Here is a 17,029-nt window from a genome sequence, read left to right as displayed (position 1 = left end):
ACTTCTTGCGTTTGGAACATTGGTGTTTCTCGAAAGCCAGATTAATCAATTTCACACTCATGTTAGCGCATGAAATTAGTGTTCCACAATACAAGCATGTCAGTTTCAGATGCACAAAATTTTTTTGTATGTTGGGCACTGTTTCGTTCGCCTCTGCCACTGACAGAGACAGATCAGAAGATGTTGAAGGCACCGAAGTTGGGGGGTTTTGTTGCAGTTCACGCATCTCTCCACGACTGTAGTTCATTGGATGCCACCTCTGCATATGTCGGTGCATTGTGTGATTTCCAAAGCTGTATTTTTTATTTGTTCCTCGGGATAATTTTTGTTTGCAGATAAGGCACTTAGCATATCGTGCATTGACTTTTTTTTCTCCAGAAGGAATGCTAAAAAATTGCCATATAAAGCTTTCTTTCCGATGAAATACCCGGGGTAACTCTTGGACAAATTGTGGTCCCTCTTCTTCCTCTCCGTCTTCTTCTTCCTCTTCCTCCTCTATGTTTCCAATAAATTGTGGAGGGGGTCCTCTCTTCCTATTAGGAGATGGGGGTGGTGGTGGTGGGGGTGCAGAAGCTGAAGCTACTATTGAAGCCATCACAGAAAATTTTCAGGTCTTCCTTTCTCAAAGTTGAAAGTCAGAGTGAGAAAAAAGGTGGGGGCTTTCATCATTTGGGAAAAGAAATAGTTCTAAACCAATGAAAAGTGTTATTTTTAGGTCATATGACCTAGTGTTACATCATTAGGAAACCAAAAGTGAAATGAACCAATGAAAAGTTTTATAAACAAGTCACATGACCTGTTCCGCTCACGTTACGCGGAGCGCGCCGCGCCGCGGCTCGCTTCCGGTTCGCGGCCCGGAGCACTTCCGGGAGCGCTAACGCGGCGCGTCTTAAGACGCATTACGCGACAACGTGATACGTCGCGCTTCCGCGACGCGTCACGATGTTGATTTCTAGTTGCGCTAAAGGAACGTTTACCGGTTAGCAGACCGGGTCGCGGCATCAAATTGAGCTAACGGAAAGCTGACCGGTTCGCGGACTGGGAGCGAAACATAAATTTTTTTTTTAAAAATGGATAAAAAACATGTAAAATATATTTTTGGATTTAAAGAAGAATACATTTTACAGCTATAGATATTAGCTTTTAAAAAACCAATGAAATTCACTGAAAAAACCATAGGTTATAGACCATATATAGTTAGGGATTAGCATTTACAAAACCTTATTTTACTCGCACAAAACCATTGAAATTATATATATCGTTAGTTGCACTAACTATATATCGCGCACCCGCAATCCACTGCTGATGATGTCATATATTACATCATTCCTGACATGGTCCGTGACATCACTGATGACATCACTGATGACATCTCAAATGACATCACTGATGACATCACTGATGACAACATCCAGTGACTGTATGTTTCTGTAAAGTTAAAATATGTCTTACATATTGAAGAATGCGTGGATGTATAAGTGTCTGGATGAAGGATTTAGTAGGTGCATGACTGACTGTATGAGTGAGTGATTAAATGTGTCTCACTGAGTGCATGGGTTAGTGACTAAACTGTCTTAATTTGTGCATCATTATGTCTGTTGTTCTGTAAACTGTTGCATGTGTTGATAAGTAGCTATATGAGTAACTATATGGGTTATTGATTGGTTGCCCAAGTATTTGTATGGGAGACTGAGTGTGTGTGTGGGTGGCTGGGAGGTGTATGACTCTGTGCATAGATGAGTGAGCAGTTGATTCACTAGATGTATGGGTTCAAAAGTGCATGTGGAAACAGCTGTATGGGCGGTTGACTGTGTGCATGAGTGTATTAGTGAGTGAATGGATATCTCAGTGCTACATGTCAAAGTAAGTACATATGTAAAACACAGTACATGTGAGAGTTGACATATATAAATAACTGTGCATAAGAGCCAGTGAATGTGTCAGTGGCTGTATGGATCATTGTGAACTTGTATCAGGGATTGTATAAGAGAGTAAATATGTGTTAGTATATGTTTGAATAAGTAAGGTGTGTATAACTGTATAGTTGAGGAAATGGAGGTGTGATTGATGCTTTGCATGATTGACTAGGTGTGTGAGTAACTCCATGGTTGAGTGACAGTCTGTGAGTGTCTGTTTACACTGAGTGTATCTAAGGTTATATTAGAGTCTGGAGAGGTTCATCGTATTATCACATGAATGATGTCATCAGTGATGTGATCAGTAATGTCAAATGAGATCTCATCAGTGATGTCATCGGTGATGTCATTTGAGATGTCATCAGTGATGTCATCAGTAATGTCAAATGAGATGTCCTCAGTGATGTCATCAGTGATGTCATTTGAGATGTCATCAGTGATGTCATCAGTGATGTCACTGACCATGTCAGGAATGATGTAATATATGACATCATCAGCAGTGGATTGCGGGTGCGCGATATATAGTTAGTGCAACTAACTATATATGGAATTTCAATGGTTTTGTGCGAGTAAAATAAGGTTTTGTAAATGCTAATCCCTAACTATATATGGTCTATAACCTATGTTTTTTTCAGTGAATATATATATATATATATATATATATATATATATATATATATATATATATATATATTTACATGCACCACGCATACACTCTTACAATTGCCTTTTGCATCTGGCCCTGGCCCACCCAGATTTACCTGTGGTCCATTAGGTGCCCCACCCCCTAATAAAATCACTTCTAGAGACGCCATTAATTTAATGAGCAAGAACAAGGTCCAGTTCCGAAACCAGGTGAAACTAAAATGGTAACAGCAAAAACAACATCAGAAATAAATATCTTTGCATGTGTTAGAAATGGGGTTTCTGGTTGGCTAATGTAGGCACCTAAGCCAGGTAGAACCAATGGCAGCTCCTCCGCTAAAGAGGAAGATCGTCGCACCACCGCTTTTCAGCAGTGAAAATATAAAATAATAATATTGTAATGTTATTAGCATTTTATTTTTCCATAGTGGCTGAGTTGTAGGTATGGTATGGGGCTGGGCAGTCAAGAGCAGAGGGAGGAGTGGTGGGCACTCCCTAAGTGCGCATGTAGGTTTCGCCGGCCGTCTTGGACTGGCCAAACAGTCATGTATACTTAGCATTTTCTACACCAGGATCTATTGCACAGCCTGGGTGGAGAACTTGAACAGGCTCCCACATCCTGTCTGAGCACCAAACCACGGTGCTCAGACCAATCACGAGGCTGCTGACAGACAGCGTTGTGATTGACCTAGAGGAGCCTGTGTGCTTCCTGCTGTCGAGATTAGTCAGGAACAAAAGCGGAGGAGACATAGTGGAGGAGAGATGGCGGCTGTGAAGAGGCAAGTGTAAAAATTTTTTTTACCCCCTCCCTCCCACTCACTCTCCCCAGCCTCGCCCCCCCTGATCTGTACTTACCGCCAATGGGTAGAACCAACCACTCTAGTCAGGGCAAGTTAGAAACACACCAAAAATAGCCTGTGCTCACCCTCCGTCAGCTTGGTGCAGATCAGGCAGACTTATTATCAGAGGCAATATGTAAAGCATTTGTGCAACACATTCACACAGAAACACAATGAATACACCACAAAATAGATTCCACAATGATTGTATAAAAATATATTGATTATATTGTACATAAAACCAGACCAAAACAATATGAAATATAAGTACTGTGCATACTAACCAGTTACTTAGATCGTACTCAGTATCCTGAACAACACAAGGCAAAACTGACATACATCAGATTCTTAGTGCATATAATGCAAGTTAGATTAGGAACCAAAGCACATGAATCTCAGTAGGCAAACATAGGGCACAGAACACCTGTGCTCCTACTACCAGGATTACAATAACTTCAATGAGCCCCCTTACATCGATTGCAGTCAGACACAAAACATATGGCGCAGAGGCACCTGTACACCTATTTAGCATTACACAGTAATTCCTGCGAGGTCTCCCAAAGATAAGTTAGGAATTACTCCAGGAAAAGCAATCCAGGGCCTTGAGATCACCCATAAGGTGGTCACGTGAGTTAATGCCCATCTTGGGGCAGTCTCCTGCAAGCTATACAAATGTTAAGTGTGACTCAACTCTCCCTCTCCCAGCCCAGGAAGACTATCAGTATGCAGATGTGTCTCCTATCACACCCAGCCCAGACATGTATTGGATTCAGACTGCACAGAACAAAGAGTCATAAGCACAGAGAAATGCCCACTTCTGAAAGTAATGATTCAGAAAAGGGGTCGGTGATGGACAGAGTATCTGAATTAAACAGAACACTCATACCCAGTCAAGAGATCAGGGCTTCATCCATCACCGTTTTTTAGCTCACTGCACCATCCCAGCTCAGAACATGGCTACATGCAAATTAGTCTGTCCCTGGCCCAGTGCATTATGGGAACAGGGCAAACCAAACTACCAAGCCAATTCTTATACTGGGAAGGAAACAAGCTTCCGGGAACCAGTTTCTGGCATTACAGCCGTCTTCGGCCCGGCTTGCTTGAATCCTGATGGTGCAATGAGCAAGGGACTCACATCTGAGTATACCCTTCCACGCTTATGGTGGACAAAACGATTCAGAAAAGGGGTTGGTGATGGACAGAGTATCTGAATTAAACAGAACACTCATACCCAGTCAAGAGATCAGGGCTTGATCCATCACCGTTTTTTAGCTCACTGCACCATCCCAGCTCAGAACCTGGCTACATGCAAATTAGTCTGTCCCTGGCCCAGTGCATTATGGGAACAGGGCAAACCAAACTACCAAGCCAATTTTTATACTGGGAAGGAAACAAGCTTCCGGGGACCGGTTTCTGGCATTACAGCCGTCTTCGGCCCGGCTTGCTTGAATCCTGATGGTGCAATGAGCAAGGGACTCACATCTGAGTATACCCTTCCACGCTTATGGTGGACAAACCGATTCAGAAAAGGGGTCGGTGATGGACAGAGTATCTGAATTAAACAGAACACTCATACCCAGTCAAGAGATCAGGGCTTGATCCATCACCGTTTTTTAGCTCACTGCACCATCCCAGCTCAGAACCTGGCTACATGCAAATTAGTCTGTCCCTGGCCCAGTGCATTATGGGAACAGGGCAAACCAAACTACCAAGCCAATTCTTATACTGGGAAGGAAACAAGCTTCCGGGGACCGGTTTCTGGTATTACAGCCGTCTTCGGCCCGGCTTGCTTGAATCCTGATGGTGCAATGAGCAAAGGACTCACATCTGAGTATACCCTTCCACGCTTATGGTGGACAAAACGATTCAGAAAAGGGGTCGGTGATGGACAGAGTATCTGAATTAAACAGAACACTCATACCCAGTCAAGAGATCAGGGCTTGATCCATCACCGTTTTTTAGCTCACTGCACCATCCCAGCTCAGAACCTGGCTACATGCAAATTAGTCTGTCCCTGGCCCAGTGCATTATGGGAACAGGGCAAACCAAACTACCAAGCCAATTCTTATACTGGGAAGGAAACAAGCTTCCGGGGACCGGTTTCTGGCATTACAGCCGTCTTCGGCCCGGCTTGCTTGAATCCTGATGGTGCAATGAGCAAGGGACTCACATCTGAGTATACCCTTCCACGCTTATGGTGGACAAAACGATTCAGAAAAGGGGTCGGTGATGGACAGGGTATCTGAATTAAACAGAACACTCATACCCAGTCAAGAGATCAGGGCTTGATCCATCACCGTTTTTTAGCTCACTGCACCATCCCAGCTCAGAACCTGGCTACATGCAAATTAGTCTGTCCCTGGCCCAGTGCATTATGGGAACAGGGCAAACCAAACTACCAAGCCAATTCTTATACTGGGAAGGAAAAAAGCTTCCGGGGACCGGTTTCTGGCATTACAGCCGTCTTCGGCCCGGCTTGCTTGAATCCTGATGGTGCAATGAGCAAGGGACTCACATCTGAGTATACCCTTCCACGCTTATGGTAGACAAAACGATTCAGAAAAGGGGTCGGTGATGGACAGAGTATCTGAATTAAACAGAACACTCATACCCAGTCAAGAGATCAGGGCTTGATCCATCACCGTTTTTTAGCTCACTGCACCATCCCAGCTCAGAACCTGGCTACATGCAAATTAGTCTGTCCCTGGCCCAGTGCATTATGGGAACAGGGCAAACCAAACTACCAAGCCAATTCTTATACTGGGAAGGAAACAAGCTTCCCGGGACCGGTTTCTGGCATTACAGCCGTCTTCGGCCCGGCTTGCTTGAATCCTGATGGTGCAATGAGCAAGGGACTCACATCTGAGTATACCCTTCCACGCTTATGGTGGACAAAACAATTCAGAAAAGGGGTCGGTGATGGACAGAGTATCTGAATTAAACAGAACACTCATACCCAGTCAAGAGATCAGGGCTTGATCCATCACCGTTTTTTAGCTCACTGCACCATCCCAGCTCAGAACCTGGCTACCTGCAAATTAGTCTGTCCCTGGCCCAGTGCATTATGGGAACAGGGCAAACCAAACTGCCAAGCCAATTCTTATACTGGGAAGGAAACAAGCTTCCGGGGACCGGTTTCTGGCATTACAGCCGTCTTCGGCCCGGCTTGCTTGAATCCTGATGGTGCAATGAGCAAGGGACTCACATCTGAGTATACCCTTCCACGCTTATGGTGGACAAAACGATTCAGAAAAGGGGTCGGTGATGGACAGAGTATCTGAATTAAACAGAACACTCATACCCAGTCAAGAGATCAGGGCTTGATCCATCACCGTTTTTTAGCTCACTGCACCATCCCAGCTCAGAACCTGGCTACATGCAAATTAGTCTGTCCCTGGCCCAGTGCATTATGGGAACAGGGCAAAGCAAACTACCAAGCCAATTCTTATAATGGGAAGGAAACAAGCTTTGAATTTTGAAGAATTGGCTTGGTAGTTTAGTCTGCCCTGTTCCCATGATGCACTGGGCCAGGGACAGATTGATTTGCATATAGCCAGGTTCTGAGCTGGGATGGTGCAGTGAGATAAATAACGGTGATGGATCAAGCCCTTATCTTTGGACTGGGTAAGAGTGGTCTGCTTAATTCAGACACTCTGTTCATCACCACCCCCTTTTCTGAATCGTTTTTGGCCACTATAGGTGTGGCAGGGTATACTCAGACATGGGTCCCTTTCTCACTGCTCCATCAGGATTCAAGCAAGCCGGGCCGAAGAAGGCTGAAATGCCAGAAACCGGTCCCCGGTAGCTTGTCTCCTTTCTGGTGAAGAATTGGCTTGGTAGTTTAGTCTGCCCTGTTCCCATGATGCACTGGGCCAGGGACAGACTGATTTGCATATAGCCAGGTTCTGAGCTGGGATGGTGCAGTGAGATAAAAAACGGTGATGGATCAAGCCCTGATCTTTGGACTGGGTAAGAGTGGTCTGCTTAATTCAGACACTCTGTTCATCACCACCCCCTTTTCTGAATCACTTCTGAAAGTGGCATTTTTAAAATAGTAATGTAAAATCCAACTACACCAGCAAGTAGGATTTACCACCAATATTCTAATCATAGCAAACAAGGCAACACCACTCCGCTCTGATCAGGAATTACCACTTTAAAGTATATATGGGAATTTCCAATGCTTGCCTCTGAGAGGAGTAGGCCTTACAGCAATGATAATGGAATAGGCTGTTGTCACTACCAGGACATGCCACACATGACAGCAAATATCCTACCTTTTACTTACCTAGCACCCTGCCCATAGGGCTACCTAGTGCCCACTTTAGAGGTAACCTATGTGTCCTAAAAGGGGAGTTTAAGGCTTGGCAAGCAGTTTTAAATGCCAAGGTGAAGTGACAGTACACTGCGCACGCAAGCTTTGAAGTGGCAGGCATGATACAGGTTTGAAAGACTACATCTGTAGGTGGCACAAGCAGGCCCACTAGTAGCATTTAATTTGCAGGTCCTACTCATGGTCTATGATAGCAACCGTTTTCTTATGACCCTTAGATCCGAATCCAAACCCTGAGTATTCAGTTAGCTGCTAAAAGTAAGACAGTTCTCTTGCAAGGCATAGGAGAGTGTTTACTCAGTTCATTATCTGTTAGGAGCTAGCACCAGGACACATATTTGGGCAAAAGTTGTGCTTCATTCATTAAGTCATTACCTGCTAATTTATGATAATTTTTTTTATATAATGCTTCATACCACACTTCTGTCATTTCTATGCAGTGTAAATAACAGAGATCACGCTTACCCAATGAAATGGTCCTCAATTATCCAACCACATAAGGAGGGTAGGTTGATTCAGCCTTGCTGGGTTTCAAACTTGTGACCCAAAGATCACATCATATGTGATTGGCAAGTACGCTGACCACTTTATTCTAGGTGAATAGTGGCATGCAGGTGCGGCCAGCACAGGTAAGAGTGGTGGGGTGGGAGTCGACAAACGACTAGGTAGGTAAATCAGCGATGTGGGGAGTGCAAGATAAGTGGGTTTTTTTAATTAAATGTTACCTATACCGTTGTCTGCCGACTTTCACCCCTGCCCCACCCTGCCCACATCCCACTCTACTGCTCTTACGTGGGCCAGCTGTGCCTGCCTGCACGCTTGAACTTTTCACCTGCAAATCATTTATTTTAGGTGCATTAGTCTAACTAGCTCAATTGGAGCAAAGAAAGACTACAACACCTAGAATGGGATAGGATACCATCAAAGTCCCGGATGAAGATAGAGTCATTAATGAACTAGGGAGTGGCAGTCGCCTTATTGGTGAGTCTTGAGTCACTGAGCCGTATTGGAGTATTTTGGTATTTGTTATTTATGCAATATAAATGTATCACCTTGTCAGCAGAAAGTAGTTCAGCCAGTCATGATTTCCATTTATCTACTTGAAGGTTTTTTTATCCTCATCTCAAAGCTAAGACGGCACCTACCCGAAAAAATAAAACTACTGACACCTGATTTGGATCACCTTCATATCGCTGTGCTCTTGACATATATTATTTGATTGATGAAGGAAAGTATCATAGCTGTGGGGAAGAAGGTCCCTCTACAAGACACATTCTTGTATTGATCATAAAAATAGTATCAGATTTCAAACTGGTAAAAAATGATGTATGATGAAGTGTTTAATATGTCCTTCCACATGCCTTCCACATGGTGGCAAGACGAGCAAAATGTTTTACATTTTGGCCCAAAAACCTGATTTTATCTCTTGGATATATTTTTCTTTCCAGGGAGTGCTGTGCTCTGTATACAGTGGACTATTGAACTCACAGAAAGAGACAACAACCGGTACCACACTCTCAAATTGGCCTTTGCCCCTCCACACTGATTCTCAGAGGTGTCTGGCGAATAACAAAAGCAGATCAAAGGATACAAACAACAGAATGTCTATGGTGTTTATCGCGTACAAGTGTCCCTCCTAAATAGTTATTACTGAAAGAAAACCTTCAGCTGAGATACAGGGTTTTAGCAAAAGATTTTAAGAAACATTAAAAAACCTGATTTACAGGTTTGTATGTTGGAATATCCAGTAGAAAAATATCGCTGTACAAAAATATTGTACTTAGAATATTGACTACAAAAATATTGTGCCTTTTGACTCTTGGGGATGTCTCTTTAATTATGAGATGATGCTTCTTTTACTTGTAGATTGGAATTAGGTGCATGGGGATAGATCAGAATACCTTTTAGGTTTTTATTTTACTTGGAGTAAGTGGCAACTGTTCTCACTAACCTTCGCCACCTTTCAGACATAGAGCCAATGAGTAATTTGACATCCATCCAAATTCAGAGTATTATGGATTTTTCGACGTGTTTGAGATACATTGTTAGGTCAGGATTTTTATCCTTATTTTATACTTTTCAAGATACTGACAAGTCGCATTTGAATTTGGACTCTCAGAACCATTTCTTCTTCATATGCACATTTGGTAAATTTGCTTCTTGTTAAATTTACCCTTTCGTTATTTTATTGTTGCAGATTAATAACACAGAAACTATATAGTCGTTAGGAATGGAAGTGTTCTCTTTATTTTGACAATATAGAGGAATCTGGATTTTGAGAGTGCCTCTCCCATTAATGACTCACAGGTTTCTGTGGTGGTCGGTTTGTGGAGGTGAACACTAGTTGTTGGTGTACATATGACAGATTTAGGTACACATATATGTAGAGTTAAGAATACTAAAGCTGTACTTCCCTGTATATACACTGATCGTCACAATATTGTGGCAATTGATACTCTTGACTAGACAACATTCTTATAGGATAATATTTCACTACTTAGGTGAAAATGATGCTTACACTTCCAGAGGATTCCAGTAGTCAGAAAGTCATCCTTCCCTATCTGACTCCTTCATATCAGTCTTGGGACTGAAAGTTCAACTCCACATAAAGCACATGGCTCAGAAAATGTAAGAACTGGATCTCCACATGATCTCTTTCCCACTCCTTGGATAAGGTCATGATAATGAACTTATGGTAATGTTAGGCTTGGGGTTATGTCCTCTCTCTCCCAGACAAAGCATGAATCCAATAAACACTGTCTATGTTAAGGAAGAAAGTCAACCACCCACCACTGAAGATCAGACTGGTTCAATGCCATGATCGCACATGCTTGACGAACGTTTAAGCCATTCCTTTCCAAAGCTGTCTGGGGGCTGGCTGCCATGGACGACATACCCACCCTGGCCACATCATCTGTCAGCCTTCCCATAAGTATCATATATTACTAGAAATCAGCTCCATTGCCTTTGTGTCCCCACAGATTCCCAGTTAGTGGCGGAACTATCAATAATGCAACAGATGCCGTGGCTCTAGGCCAGAGATGTGAAGGGTCAATTGCACCCAAAAAAAAGAATCTGTAGTTTTTTCCTCCCAGGCTGGGCGGAGGAGGGCATTACCTTTGCTTGCATTTGGGCACCCGAAAACTTTGCTCTGCCACTCTTCCCTGTGTAATTGATTTCATCTTAACTGTCCACCAACACACACAAAAGTCAACAGCAATTTCTCAAATAAAACAACAAGTCATAACCCTTCTTAAACTGCCTCTGTCCTAAGCCTTAGATTGCTAATGTACAGGTGGTTCAAGAACACACGACCCTTCAGAAGAGATTTTCACAGCCTACACACCGGCGTATCTAGGGGGGGGCGAGGGGGGCGGTCCGCCCCAGGCGGCACAATTTTGCAGGCGGCGCGAGGCACTGGTGGCCCGTTTCGGCGGCCTTTGTAATTTATTTGAGGACACTCATTGACACTACTGTCAGTCACAGTAGTGTCAGTGTCCCCAAATTAATTATAAAGGCCGCCGTAATGGGCCACCAGCACCGCGTGCGCGGCCCCTTTGAAGACGTGCAAGCGCAGGATCGCACATGACCAGTGGCCGCTTCTTGTAACTGCTGCAGCAGTGCTGCCAATTGCGCCCGCGACGGACTTACCGCGTTTGCTGTGCGCATTTTTTTTTTGAGCTGGGGGGGTGCCTCAGCAGTGCCGGACATTTTATCATCATTGGCTGCCATCCCTTAGCGAATGGGGACAGGTGGCGCACTCGCGCAGCATGACTGGGCTTGATTGGCCAGTATGCCGCACTGCACGCACCACCTTAAAGTGTACCTTGATGTTTGGGTTTCAGGGCCGTCAATCAGGTTGTGCGCGAAAGCGCAACCAATGACGGCCCTGCAAACTTTATTGTCGAGAGCACGCCCGCAGCAGTTAGCAGCAGCACGTGTAAGTGTGTGTGTCTGCAAGCACACCTGCTGCATCGTGTTGCCAGCCACCTAAGTGAATAGTACTGTGGATGTTCAGTGTGTGGGTCTCTCGGCGCAGGTGAAGTGTGTCGGGATTTGCTTTTCCACACTGTCACTGTCTCGTCACTGTACTAGAGGTACAGTGAGTTACTGAGTGAAACCAACGCCGCAATGGACTTCCAAGAGTCCCACTTCGGGAAACAGATAGAAAATCCGGTAAGCAGACAGACAGAAAGGTAGAGGATGTTGACGAGGGTGGAAGAGGGCAGTGAATGAAAAGGTAGGAGCACTAATTGAGGAATATTATGTGGGACAAAGACGTAACTGCTAAATATTGTCAACCCCCCAGTGCTATGTTCCCATCAAAGACTATTTGAATACTGTGAATTCCTCTAAATACAACACAGGGTTCTCTTTGATACTGCGAGAAGCCAGCCTGAATACTGCATGCCCCACCTAAATTACACGAAGACCTGCATGCACCAGCCCCTTTCTAATGCTGAGCAAAGTCACTGTGCATTCTCTGTCACCCAGTGTGACTCCCCCACCCCGCTCCTAAATTCAGTGCCAACAGTCCCCAAAGTCTCTACGTTTATCACTTTAATCCCTACATTGGATACAACTTCTTAGTTTCTGCACATTATTTGTTAATCACTGTTGTCTGGTGTTTTAATCCAAATGATCAAACTGAACTACAACAAGACTACAAGTCCTAAAATTAACGAACTAGGTAAATTAAGTACTAAGCCAGAAAATTTGTGCTTCTGATGGACTCTTAATATGTCGCTATTCTTAATTAAATATACCTCGTGTGTAGTCCTCTCCTACCAATGATTACCTGTGACGTTCCTCGGAATTTCTTAAAAAAGAATGTACTGGGCAGCCAGTGGTTTACTACACGTGCATTTCCACTCAAGGACCATATTCAATCCTGGTCTGCAGGCCTGCTATTTCTGTATATATGCAAACAGTACTCTATGATCATACAATAGGTTGCTGTGTTGTGAATAGACATGTTTGGAACAAATCCACATGTTGCTCTGAAGCACACTTTGGCATTTAATGCATATGTCTCACTTTGGTACGAACTGTGCCAGCATTGCTCCAGAGTGTAAGCTAAAAGAAGGATTCTTCCCTGAGCCAGGTGTTTAGTGATTTTTTTACAGATGCTTTTCGTTAAATGAAAGATGGGAAATTTACAGTGGCAACATTTGTTATCACGTGAAGATGCTGTGAGCCCTATTTATTTATTTGGTTGTTTTTTATCATGCTGACTAGACCGTGAGGTAATGGAGTGCTTTATTTAGGTGTATACACAGTTTAGTATATCCTGTTAGTATTTTCGTCATTGTATACAATAATGTAGGGCGCCATCTCACTGTGACAAAGAGGTATGTTTGATTGATTGACCATTTAGCAACATCTTTATTTTTCCTTACCAGAGTGGCACCTCCTCTGGTCGAGGCGCAACCCTTCATTGCTGTTCTAGGGCAGAGCTTGGCATGCTTGACTGGCTCTAGGCAAGGTATTTCTGCAGATACTGCTACACCTTTACCCCCTCCCATCCCTCTCCCCCACCCATGCTTTGCCCCTAGGCAGACATTGCCACTGCCTATGATGAAAAACATCTTCCCAGCCCGTCACATATGTTGTAGGGGGCAGAGCGGATGACCTGGCTGTAGTAGCATCTGAGCAGCATTTGCGATGTCCCAGCGCTGCTCTGCTACTTGAGGGGCTTTGGGCTTGGGATGGGTCTCAAAATCTAGCAACACTGGCCCTGGGCATCATTTTGGCCAGCCCTCATGATGAGAACATAGCAGTGACGCATCACACGCTTCACCACTACGTGCCTTTGCCTACTCGCCCCCTGGATCCTCCTAGTGGCAATCAATCAAATCAGATGCTGCACAGCATCACTCAGTGGACTCCAGGCCACTCTCTGTCCCATGTGCAACACAGCCCAGGATGTGAGCCCCCAACAGCATGGATCTCTCTCTGTCTTCACAACTGGAGTGCCTAAATAAAATTACAAGTTAGTCAACACAGTCAGCTGACAAGTCGGGGACAATGAGCATTGGGCAAGCCTCAGGCTAAGCCATACAGTCATGTCACATAGCTCCCAGCTGGCAGCCAGCTCGATGTGGTGCTCTCAACCAAATTATTAACATGAAGTGGTTACGGTCGGTGTACCACCTCTGGCTCCAGTCCTGCAGTCAGCAGCACAGATGAGCTCTCAGCTGCCTAAGTATAGTAAGTTTTAAAAGTCTAGCTGTCAGCACACAGAGTCAGTACTACCTGCTGACTGACTCGACAGCAGCAGCACCGGGCTGCATTGCTTGGGCAAGCCTCAGGCTAAGGCACTACAGCGCAGCAAGTGCTGTAATATTTTTAAAAGTACATCTTCGCGGCTATTAAAAAAGAATACATTATAGCAGCCCTCCTGCTGTGCTCTGTGCTACTGGCAGCACACACCCAGGCCGGCAAGTGACATCTGCGGGAGGGCGCAGGCCAGCCACACAGGCACTCAACCAAGTTAGCAGCCTGGAGTGGCCATTAGTGTACTGGAATAGCGCTTTGTGTGACAGCAGAGAGAGTGGAATCAAATGCGTGACTATGAATTTCAATGAGGTGATGCGGCGCACCACACTGAAATGCTTTAGTCTAACGCCTGATGTCACAGATGTATTCAACTGTGTAGCCTTAGATTGTGTCGTCATCTATGTGCATGTAACTTGCATGATCGAGGTAAACATTAGCGGCGATACTATGTGTCTCTCTTTTTCACGAGCACCCCCACAGGGGCGGCAATCTGAGGGATAGCCCCGGGCGCCACAAGCTCTAGCTACGCCCCTGAGCCTACAACTTGTGTTGGTCTCTCCCACAGTACTCCCTTCATTACAACCCGGCCCTCTCGATTTTTAACTTCAATACCTTTAGCTCATGAAAGACTGGGCTTGGAGGCTGACTTCCTGCCGTTAGGCCCACGCTGAGGCCAAGAGCAATGCTCCTAATGATAAACTATTGGAATTCACTACTATTCCCTCACATGCTTCCACATATAAATGTGCCTAAGCACAATGTCAATGTGCACATTTAGCAACACTACTCAGAACCTGACATGTGCCACCGAACTCTTCTCTAATAGGCCCCAGTGCAGAAGATGCCTTACTCATGTGTGTATATTCAATAGTATGTCTATAGCGCGAACCTAGTCATAAGACAGCAGAGCGCAGTGCATGAACAAAGACAATATTTAAGTCAAGGAGTAATAGAAGAGGAAGCCGGGTTGTGCAGGGTTAATGCTATTACTTAGTACAATTTAGGCTCAATTTATACATTGGGATAAGAACTGTCCGGTGTGTGCCTCAGAACATAAACACACCGGAATTAAGAACAGTAATATTATAAAGAGCGGGAAGTGGGGGTCTGAAAGGCCACCCGAAAGGCCCTGTCATTTTGGAAGGTACAGATAAAAAAAAGTTCAGTTTTTGCTTAAAAGTAGAGATGGTCATAGTGAGTTGCGGAGGGTCTGTAGACATAAATAGGCCCCCAGCTTCAAGTCGACTGGGCCCAGCTTGACAAGTTTAGACAGGTTCAGCTTATGGAGAGGCTGGTGCAATCTTACCTCGTTTCTCAGCCATACAACTTCTTCCTTTCCAAATTGCCCCAACAAACCCATAAGTATTACGATTTCCAGGTTTCTTTCCTCCCCACGCGTTGTCCGTCCACTGCGTACAACTTTTTCTGTTTTTATCCAATCAGAAAAGGATACTTCCATTCGACGATGCTGATGCAGGCCTTCCGCAGGGGGTTCTTGAGGTCCAGGCAGAAGAGCGCTCTCGGCGGGCGGAGGGGGGCCCGCGTCAGGGCCCTCTTGGCTTTTTCCTTCTGTTTCCTCTGAAGCGACCCGTCGTCTACGGGGCTCAACTCCATGTTGGCGTTGGGCGCAGTCCTTGCCTCCTCCGGCTGGTGGTTACGGTCCTACACTTCCACTTGTTCCCCTATTTTGTGTCTCCCCCTTATATTTCTTCTGCCCTGGACGGTTACCCCCTTCCCGGTTTATCCGGGGCTTACACTGGTGCCCCCCCGGCTTCTCTCCCTGGCGAGTCCGGTCCTCCGCGATGGCAAGGAAGAGGGTGGGGGCAAAATGAGGGGAGGAAAATAGGACGAACACAGAGACGGAGCAGGGGGGTTAAATTTAGAAGCGGCAGCTCTCCCGCTGCCCTGTCAGAGTTCCTGAGACAGCAAAAGAGCTGGAAGCAGCAGCTGTTGTGGCCCAACTTATTCCGAGGCCAAGAACGGCAGGACGAGGGCCGGGTGCCGAGTTACACTTACTGGAGCGCTAAAGAATCAAACAACACCTGCAGAGCGGGCTGGGACAGGCACCCGCATGGCTTTTTAGTGAGGTGGCTGTATGACGCCACATCACTGGGGCCACCCTTGCCAGCCCGGGTCTTCTCTTTTCTTCTCTTTTATGGTCGGTTTTTACTTTAACCTAGCAGAGTTTCTTGAACAGAACAAAGACTACATCTCCCAGAATGCATTAGTTTGTAATAGAAACTGGCAGAAATGGAACCACGACCTGATTTGGTGGTGTTGCTACCTTTAGCATTGCAGCCTCTATGTCTTGTGCATTCCATAGTGTGCATAGCCTGCATGCACTGATCAATTGCTTGATGCACAGTATACTAGGTACAGGCATTTAAAGTGCTCTTGGCTAAGAAGTCAAATGTCACTCCTTGGTGTGCAAAGGTGGTCTGGGGTTTTTTCGTCCTCACAAACTTTGTGTACTATTTATCTTTGTCTCATTCGCACATATTTTTATTTAGGAGGACTAATTAACAAAATTGTATTCTTTACCTGGGCGATGTTATTGTGAATAGAAACGCTCTAAAAATGCAAACTTGCAAAGAAAAAAATTGCATACACTTGACATTGGGGGTAGTATTGTACAGATAAAAAGCCCATGCTTTCCGGCTCGGGTGGGTTCCATGAGAATGCATGTTATTTCGATATGTAAATCGAATTATCGCAATGTAGAAAAGTACTTTTCGTGTGTAAAGTGAACCTTTGCAACCTTCACGATAGGCATACGGTGTGAACTTTGCAAAACTTCTCTGACAGAAATAACTGCACGGCCGCTAACAAGGGCGACTTTAATCTGTGCGTTTTGTTGTCAGAGAAACAATCCAGTCTCCCACAGCTGTTTACTTCATCCTCTGTCTTGTGAGATATTTAAATATCCGTAACCCCTGCAGTGCCAAACAGGACGGCATCAAAATACAACTACCAGAATGTCTGCGCTCAACCACATGAACATACAACTTTAGTTCTGA

General features: G+C 44.9%; 1 protein-coding gene across 2 annotated transcripts in view; it reads right to left on the bottom strand.

The window, feature by feature from the left end:
• CACNA1S (calcium voltage-gated channel subunit alpha1 S) overlaps positions 1–15,772 on the bottom strand; it is a 548,608-nt gene extending 532,836 nt beyond the window's left edge. For both annotated transcript variants that reach the window (XM_086923168.1, XM_086923169.1), the window contains exon 1: positions 15,466–15,772. In XM_086923168.1, the coding sequence (XP_086779294.1) occupies positions 15,466–15,626 (161 nt within the window). In that variant the 5' untranslated portion in view covers positions 15,627–15,772. The remainder of the gene's footprint in view (positions 1–15,465) is intronic.
• Positions 15,773–17,029: the final 1,257 nt, after the last annotated feature.

The sequence above is a fragment of the Lissotriton vulgaris genome, chromosome 5 (genome assembly GCF_964263255.1).
Source record: "Lissotriton vulgaris chromosome 5, aLisVul1.2, whole genome shotgun sequence".
In the NCBI taxonomy this organism is placed as follows: Eukaryota; Metazoa; Chordata; class Amphibia; order Caudata; family Salamandridae; genus Lissotriton; species Lissotriton vulgaris.
The sequence above is the reverse complement of the archived record's forward strand: the minus strand, read 5'-3'. Positions and strand labels throughout refer to the sequence as shown.